The sequence below is a fragment of the Rutidosis leptorrhynchoides genome, chromosome 2 (assembly GCF_046630445.1).
Source record: "Rutidosis leptorrhynchoides isolate AG116_Rl617_1_P2 chromosome 2, CSIRO_AGI_Rlap_v1, whole genome shotgun sequence".
NCBI classification, from domain to species: Eukaryota; Viridiplantae; Streptophyta; class Magnoliopsida; order Asterales; family Asteraceae; genus Rutidosis; species Rutidosis leptorrhynchoides.
In genome coordinates, this window is record NC_092334.1 from 467,830,591 (window position 1) to 467,839,945 (window position 9,355).

At 30.7% G+C, this 9,355-nt stretch overlaps 1 protein-coding gene across 1 annotated transcript; it reads left to right on the forward strand.

Annotated features, from left to right (window-relative positions):
• Positions 1-347: 347 nt before the first annotated feature.
• LOC139892575 (omega-hydroxypalmitate O-feruloyl transferase-like) lies at positions 348-3,061 on the forward strand. The gene is made up of 3 exons (XM_071875688.1): positions 348-375; positions 499-961; positions 2,090-3,061. Exons 2-3 carry the CDS (start codon positions 518-520, stop codon positions 2,948-2,950), a joined length of 1,305 nt encoding a protein of 434 aa, XP_071731789.1. The 5' UTR covers positions 348-375; positions 499-517; the 3' UTR covers positions 2,951-3,061.
• The last annotated feature ends 6,294 nt before the right edge of the window (positions 3,062-9,355 follow it).

The following is a 9,355-nucleotide window of genomic DNA, read 5'->3' on the forward strand; positions in this document are numbered from 1 at the left end:
GGATTGGGCAGAGTTTCTTTCTGGGCAGCAGTTGATGGGTGTTTTTGCAACTGCCAGAGATAAATACGTGGATGATTAAATCATCTGGGATGATTCCGTACTGTTGTTCCAGAGTAAATTATATTTATTGTAGATTACACTACTACAAGTCTAGATCACCTTCTCTAATAATAATGTGTAGGTAAACTAATAAATAATAGAAAACCCTTTTGTTGATCATAAGTCCTTTTCAAATTTTATTGTTAACCAAAGCCTTGTGTTGTTCATCTTCCCATATCTTCTTTTATTGCTATATAATTGCCATCTTTTCTTCCTAATAATTACTACATTTTGGTCTTCATCTCATCAGACACTAAATTCACCATTTATTTCAAGGTACACTCATGAAATTAACATGATATAGCTATAATATATGATCATTTGCATGCTAATAAACTCACACTTATCTTCACTTTCTTCATACATTTTTTTTCTTCATAAAATCTTTTGACTTTGCAGGTTTTCAAATTTGTTAACAATGGGAAGTACCAGTTTTAACAACATCGAACTCGTTGTCACAAGACTAGGTGAACCAACACTTGTTAAACCCTTAGAAGAAACCAATAAGGGTCACTATTTTCTCTCAAATTTGGACCAAAACCTTGCGGTTATTGTACGAACAATTTATTGTTTCAAGTCTGAGGAAAAAGGGAACGAAACGGCCGTTGAAGTGATTAAAGATGCTTTAGCTAAAGTTCTTGTTCATTACTACCCTGCAGCTGGGAGGTTAACTATTAGCCCTGAAATGAAGTTGATTGTGGATTGTAACGATGAAGGTGCGGTTTTCGTTGAGGCTGAGGCTAATTGTACTATCGACGATATCGGTGATCATACTAAACCTGATCCTGTGACTCTTGGCAAGTTGGTTTATGACATTCCTGGTGCCAAAAACATTCTTGAAATTCCTCCTCTTGTTGTTCAGGTAATTAGCACTCACTTTCATTTAATTTATGTACTATCTTCTATAAATATCAGTTAGTTACAATTATAACTACCTAATCAAGAGCTCTCAAGTTGAAACCTCACTAGTAACATATCTTTGGTTGCCTGGAAAAGGGGTAAAAAGGTCACCGTAAAACACGATTTGGCTGCTCATATATGACATATAGCTTGAACATAGAAAAAATTATCTTAATTATGATAAAAATTTGGAGGTAGTAAAGTGTATATATATTCAAAGCCAATAATATTCAAGAGTGTATACTTGAGGAATTATATATATACTAACTTTTGTATTACATGTGTATATCTATCTATATTTATTCATGTAACATGAAAGTGAAATTCACAATTTAATACATCAGTATACACAATTTAATACAATAGTATACATGATATTGGGGTGTAAAAGATGCGGAACGCCCAGGGCCCATTATCTAAAAGGATTTAAAAATATAGTCTAACATTAAATACATAGGTCCATTTTGATTTGATATTATGTTTTTTTTTTTTTTTGGTAAGTAAGGAAACCTTCCTATGAACGAGCACATTGACTCCCTCATAGAAGGTAAAACCTCGGGTAATCAAGTCCCCCGAGCACGAGACCTGATACCGGGTGAATTGCGCATTATGCGCACTCTCTTGTCACACTCCCTTTTTGAACAATTTGGTAGAGCCAAGGATTGAACCCGGGTGGTGTGCTTCATTGGGCAACTCGGTAGTCACTCAGGCAAGCCTGGGTGGTTCAGATATTATGTTTTCTACAACTGTTATTTTGATTCATGCTAGTACTTATGACTTTTTCTAGGAGTATTAATGAACTTATTATTAATATGTATGGAATTTTTTCGTATATGAATGACCTACTTTTATTTATTGAACATGGTCAATAGAATTAATAGGACGAACATGAAAGTATATACAATTGTAAAGAAATTATTAGCTATTATCGGTTATAGTTAATTGTATTTGGTAGTTTGGTACTGGAGATGTGAATCAATGAGCATTGCTGGTTAATAATGTTTTCTGAAATTAAACTTTATGTTCTTTGGTTATTCCAATTATTGTACATGTAATTTAAGGTCAATAATATTTTTCATAAATTTGGTAGGTGACAAAATTCAAATGTGGAGGATTTGTTCTTGGTCTAGGAATGAACCACAATCTGTTTGATGGAATTGCAGCTATGGAATTCATCAACTCATGGAGTCGAATCGCTCGAGACTTGCCGCTCAACGTTCCTCCATTTCTCGATCGTTCTATTCTCAAAGCCCGAAACCCTCCCCTCATTGAATTCCCTCACGACGAATTCCTAGAAATCGAAGATGTATCAAACACCGCCGATCTCTACAAAGAAGAATTATCTTATCGTTCGTTCTGTTTCTCACCGGATGATCTAGAAGCACTTAAGATAAAAGCGAAATCAGACGGTTATATCTCAAGTTGTACTACTTTCGAAGCGTTATCAGCTTTTGTATGGAAAGCAAGAACCGAATCGTTAAAAATGTGTCCCGATCAGAAAACTAAACTTTTATTCGCGGTAGATGTACGGTCCAGATTTCATCCACCGTTGCCAGAAGAATATTCTGGCAACGGTATTGTTTTAACTTATTCTATTTGTACAGCCGGTGAACAAATGAGTAATAATTTATCATTTACCGTTAAGTTAGTTCATGACGCGGTTAAAATGATAGATGACAGTTATATGAGATCCACAATTGATTATTTTGAGGTGACACGAGCTAGGCCATCACTCTCGTCAACATTGGTGATTACTACATGGTCAAAGCTTTCGTTTCATGCGAACGATTTCGGTTGGGGAGAACCGAAAATGTCAGGCCCGGTTGCGTTACCCGAAAAAGAAGTGATTCTGTTTTTATCTCATGGTGAAGGGAGGAAAAGTGTGAATGTTTTGCTTGGATTGCCAATTTCTGCTATGGAAACATTTGCAGAACTTATGAAGCAAATATAGAGTTATTAAGTGATCATCCCAGGTTGTGTATTTTATGGAATTTGTGTTTGTTGTTTTTGTTTATTTTGAAAGGTACATTTTTACATTGAATTTGTATGAAAGATGTGAACAAACGAGATTGATGAATTATATTATTTTGTGTTATGGTAAAGGATAAGTTTGTTACTCTATATGATATACTTTTGTTTCAACAGTATTTTATTTATATAATCATGATAATCATTTATCATTTATTTTCTTTATCTTATTCTTATTCTAATTATATAAAAAAGTTTATAATTATGTCATTTTTTTTTATATCAAAAGTTCGAATTGATATCGACTTTTAAGTGAGTTCACTACTATCATTTTCGATCATTGAATTTGATAGTAATGTCATAATTGTCTCTATTAAAATCAACAATTGATTTTAAATTTGGACAAATGGCCCGAAAGGGTAACCTATATTGTCAAATTTGACAATTAAGGTAACCCCCAATTTCAGTAAGCCCAAAAATGACTCAATTGGCAAAAAGGACTGCGTGTTCAAATTTTTTAAAATTGAGGTAATATCAGACGAATTTTTTTTTTAAAAATCGCAAATTACTTCAAATTGAGACTTGGAACTGATTCCTAATGCTCCGAATTTCATTTTTTGTGAAGCAATTAGATCCAAAACATCACGAAAAAGGTTGAATCGACTTTTTCATCCCGACTTGTTCAAACGACTTGTTCATCTCGATTCATTGCTTTTCGTGATGTTTTGGATCTAGTTGCTTTACAAAAAATGAAATTCGGAGCATTAGGAATATGTTTCAAGTCTCAATTTGAAGTAATTCGCGATTTTAAAAAAAAAAAAATTCGTCTGATATTACTTCAGTTTTAAAAAATTTGAACACGCAGTCCTTTTTGCCAGCAAAAATTAAAATTGAGTCCTTTTTGGGCTTACTGAAATTGGGGGTTACCTTGATTGTCAAATTTGACAACATAGGTTACCCTTTCGGGCCATTTGCCCTTTAAATTTCAACTAATTTGAATATCATCCATTGATTTATAACTTCAATTATCATTATCATTATTATATAAAATAATAAACAAACTTGATTATCACTATTTTCTTTTATATATAATCAGTAATAGAAAATGTATCTTTATTTTGTTACTATGTTATTTATTATATTAAAAATTAATAATAATTATCAATTTTGTGAAATCACAGGTGTAAACTAGTTATAAATAATAAGAATCAATATTTCGATATTCATACTTAAAAAAGTCATGGACTTAAAAACTATATCAGGGTGTTTAATTGGTCATACTTTTTAATATTGTGTTAATGTGTTGTCTTGTAAGTAAGGCTATATTGACTTATTGCGACATAAATATATAAATTATTCAAATAAGTAGTTGAAGTAGGCGATTGATCACAAGTAACCATTTAGAACGAATCAAATTACTGACGGGTCATTATCTTTGTTGAGTTGACATATCGGATATTTGAGCCATTTTTTGCTATAAATTTATACTACAAGAGTCAAGATTACTCCAAATGTATATATGTTAAATAGGTTTTGATTAATAGAACAATTATGAATGTGAGGGATTATGAGGATATAGACAATCATTTATCTATCTATCTATTTATTTACAGTATAATAAAAGGAAGTTCTTTATCATTTAAAGGCAGAGAAATTCGCCCTTCGAGTTAAGAATAAAGAAAAGTTAAATTAGCATTTAGAAATATGAAGGTATCTTAATGAAATAACAACAAACTAGCGAAATAGTTGATAACTAGTTAAAAGACCCGTGAGTTATTTGTTATTAGAGCCAACCACAAAAGCTTCACATATAATTTATGTAAAGCTTTTTCATTTCACATGGAAATCTCCTTTAATATGCTACTTGATATTAGACAATATAAACAAACAAAATGACTCCAAAATCAAACCCGAACATCTCCAAACACTTGTTTGAGTTTTTTATCCAGAAAACTTGCACAGTCCAACGTACCTAGCTGAAACACTTAACTGGAACAATTTATTGGATCATTATTTCAGTCATAATTCCATAAGCTAGTTGTTCACAACTTTACTATAACAACCCTCACTTTTTCATTCTGAACGTACCAGATTTCCCTTAGAGTTTTATTTCCTGATCCTGTGTATTGTCATTAGGGTTGTTATTCAGATATTAAATGCTTTATAATTAATGCTCGTAATTAAAGCCCTTAAACCCTAACCTTAATATTAATTAAATTATATGAATTATTAACATTATGTATAATAGTTAAAGTATTATATAATTAACTTTATAAAGTAAATAAAATTTAACGAAAGTCATGGACTAAATGTAAAAAGATTAAATAAAGCTTATCCTAAATAAATGATAAAATATATATATATATATATATATATATATATATATATATATATATATATATATATATATATATATATATATATATATATATATATATATATATATATATATATATATATATATATATATATATATATATATATATATATATATATATATATATAAATTATATAAATATAAAGAAAAGCCGAATAAAAAAAATATAAATATATAATAAAAAAATGGCGGCCAAGTTATAAAAATAAATAAATAAATAAGCTCCTAGTCCCATTCCAACTCAAATCACATTTAACTAATCCTAATCCTAAGCTAAGGTATATTAATCCTAATCCTAATCTAGTCCTTGTTCACCAAGTAATTATAATGTGTTTACAATTGTAAAACTCAACTATATAAAGGCTTCATGATATCTCATAATGTACATCACAATTTCAACTCAAAAACCCTCCCATCCTTATGCTTTTAGTCGATAGATTTCCTGCACTCATTCCCTCTTTTTAGTCGACCTAAACCTCATCCAAATAACCTGCAAATCGACTTCCATCACACTCCAAAACAGCCTGCAAAATTCGACCACAATCACAGTCCTTAATCGCCACCCTTATGCAGCCCATCCGCAGTCGAGAACCACCACCAAACCGCCCCATTACAGCAGCTTTTTGCTGCTGTTACTCGACCCAAACAGGCTTCCTTTTTGCAGCTGAAACACGCCACCATCACAGCCCTATAACCCTTCCGTTCCTGCTGTTTTTCGCCACCCTAAAACAGCCACAAGTCGACATTGTTGTTGTATATTCTCTGTTGTTTCTGCTGTGTATTCGACACCTAAATCAGTCCCACAACCAACCCATTGTTGCTGCACTTGTTGCTATTTTTCTGTCTTGACCAGGAGACCCACAAACCAACCATATACGCCACTTCTTGATCTTGTTTTGTTGCTGTTTTTGCGAGCCAAGGCAGACCCAATAAACTATTGTTTGGGTCGTATTTTCTGCTGGAATTCCTGTTTCTATTTGGTTCCTAATCATCACTTGTTTCCTTGAGCTTAATCTCACTAAGGTATACCTAGAACCTATGTTAAGCATGCTTTTTAATCTATTACTTTTAAGTATATGTTTTAGATGTTATGATTTAATTAAAATTGTGAAGTATGAATATTAAATATAAACAATCATCATGAGCATTATTGAGAGAATGATGAATAAAAGTTATAGATCAATGAAAAAGGTTAAAAGTATTGGATTAATAAGTTACTAGTTAATGAATATCATGGATAAGTAATTGGTTAATAAGATTTATGAATATGAATTTGGATCATGTAAGTAAATATAATAATATGGGATGAATATTAATACAATTAATGAGTATGATATAGGTTATGAGAATTAGATGTATTACGATAAAAAGTTATAAACTTGAATGTGATTAATAAAATAAAAAGGGTAAGATTTTATGTGTATGAATAAAGATTAGTGTTAATATTTTGAAAGTGGATTAGTAAAAGAATAATGATAATAACACACACGAGTATGCATGCATGCATGCGTACGTATGCACATGTATATGTAGTAGATATACTCGTGTGTGTATATATGTATATATATACATGTGTGTATATGTATGTGTATGAATGTATGTATATGTACGTGTGTGTGTATGTATGAGCATGTGTATATGTATCATATATTATAGGTAATTAAAGTTTATAAGTTATAGTATAGATATATGTACCACCTTTACGCTTATATGTATATGTACCACATATATGATAAGTACATATAATATAGGTATAAACACATACATATAATACAATAATAAGATATACATATAATGTAGTATTGAACATATACATGTATGATTATAATAAAGAATAAGAATAATATTATTACTATGACATGTAAACTTAATTATATGGTAACACTTTAATTACACTAAGTATATTATCACACACACACACACACACACACACACACACACACACACACACACACACACACATATATATATATATATATATATATATATATATATATATATATATATATATATATATATATATATAATTAAATAAGTACATAAATAACTTGTTATGTGTATACACTTTAACGTGAAGGTTATAATTAAAGGTAGCGTACAAAGACTACAAACATCACCGCTACTTGTGGCCTAGGGTGATCCTTGTTACCATTATGGAACGCTTGTGGATCTCGAATGCCAAGACTTAGATTCTGGTCAAGAGATCCTGGGCCGCTCGGTAACAATAGATCATTCTAGTGACTTGCATGGTAGCAACGAAGTTTGGGCGAGATTGTACAACATCTTTGTTAAGAATTATAACCCGAACTTCTTAAATTAGAAGCTTACTATAAGTTGAAGCTTTCCATAAATAGTAAGTTTCCAAATATAGAAACTTTTGAGAAATAGTAACTTTTCTCGAAAATGGTCACTATTAATATAGTTTGCTATATTAATAAACAAACTTTATGTCTATTAGACATTAAGTGATCAAACATTATAACTCTAGGTTGAGATCTCCGGTTACATACTCCTTTCATACTTCTTGCGTGGAATATCTTACTTGCTACTAAGGTGAACTTCATAGCACCTCTTTCTACTATTTCTTAACTGTTTTATAAATTTTGGGGTGAGACACATGCTTGCTTTTAAATGATTTACAATTTAGACACAAGTACCAAAACTATTTGATATGCAATTTCGTGAGACTTTTGTTAAACATGTATTTATTGTTACATGCAAATCCCCGCCATAATATCGTTAATTGCTGGAATTGAAATTTTGCAAGCTTAATTATTGTGAGTAGGCCTATTGAGAGTGACGTCTCTACCCATTGGCGCAATCGTCAAGGGGGTACATAATAATGATTGCCGACACCCATACAGTGTGGGGTTAATGTTTAGTTCGATATTATAACTCATGGCATATTGAATATTTTGATATTTTGAATTAAATCTTGTGGTCTAAAACTTATTATGATTGTTAAACCTATGATGTTCACTCAACCTTTGTGTTGACACTTTAAGCATGTTTGTCTCAGGTGAAGATTAGCTTGTGTGCTGCTCTATGATGCTTAGTTAGCTGTTGCATTGGAGTCCACATTTTAGACTTATCATTTGTTATTTACATATGAATTTCATTATGTAGAACATTATTATGTTTCCGCTGCAAATCAAATTTTGTTAAAACGTCTCATGTAGAATCGTTCTCGTTTATACATACTTGTGTTGTGATATTGTGAAGTCATATTTCCCCGGCCCTATCAAGGGGGTATGACATTTACCAATAAACTGGGATTTTCTAATATTTGAACTTCCAGACAAATATTGGCTTATAACTTAACTATACTTTTGAATTTGAAAATACAAATAATATCACATATATCTCTTGCTTTACGCCTATATGAGCATTCATTTTCCAAAGTGCAGACAACAATCCATTTAATAGCTGCTACTACCAACATTCATTTATAAATTATATATGTATATTTAATTTCTTTTTACTCTTGAAATAATAATATTTACCCAAACTACCATATGCCAAATTCATTGCTTAAAAGAACACATATAAGTAAATTACATTGCATGTTTTATGTAACCAACATAGCCTTCATGTCTAATCATAATAGGCTATGCAACAATAAAACAATAGGCTACATAACCAGTCGTCAACGTACTTGAAAAGATCTCTAAAAAGACCAAACAAATACAATAGTTTGTCAATAACTATAACAACCCTCATTTTTCCTTTATGAAATGACAGAAATGCCCTTAGGGTTCATTGTTTGTTTGTACATCATAACTAGAGTTGTTATCCGGACATAGTAAATAGAGTAATTAATACTAAAACCCTAATATTATTTAAAACCCTAAACATAACCCTATACATTAAATACTAAACCCTAATACCATTTAATATTAAATATTAAACCCTAATCCTAATACTAAATAAATAATATAAACAATATGTGATAAATTAAATGTGACATTTATATGAATTAAAAATTAATGAGAACTAAGTAAAAATTTATAA

Bases quoted from the DNA above. Each gene is read 5' to 3' on its own strand.
- LOC139892575 (XM_071875688.1), top strand. From the start codon at position 518: ATGGGAAGTACCAGTTTTAACAACATCGAACTCGTTGTCACAAGACTA. The intron at 962-2,089 runs GTAATTAGCACT...TAAATTTGGTAG, and splicing joins TTCCTCCTCTTGTTGTTCAG to GTGACAAAATTCAAATGTGG.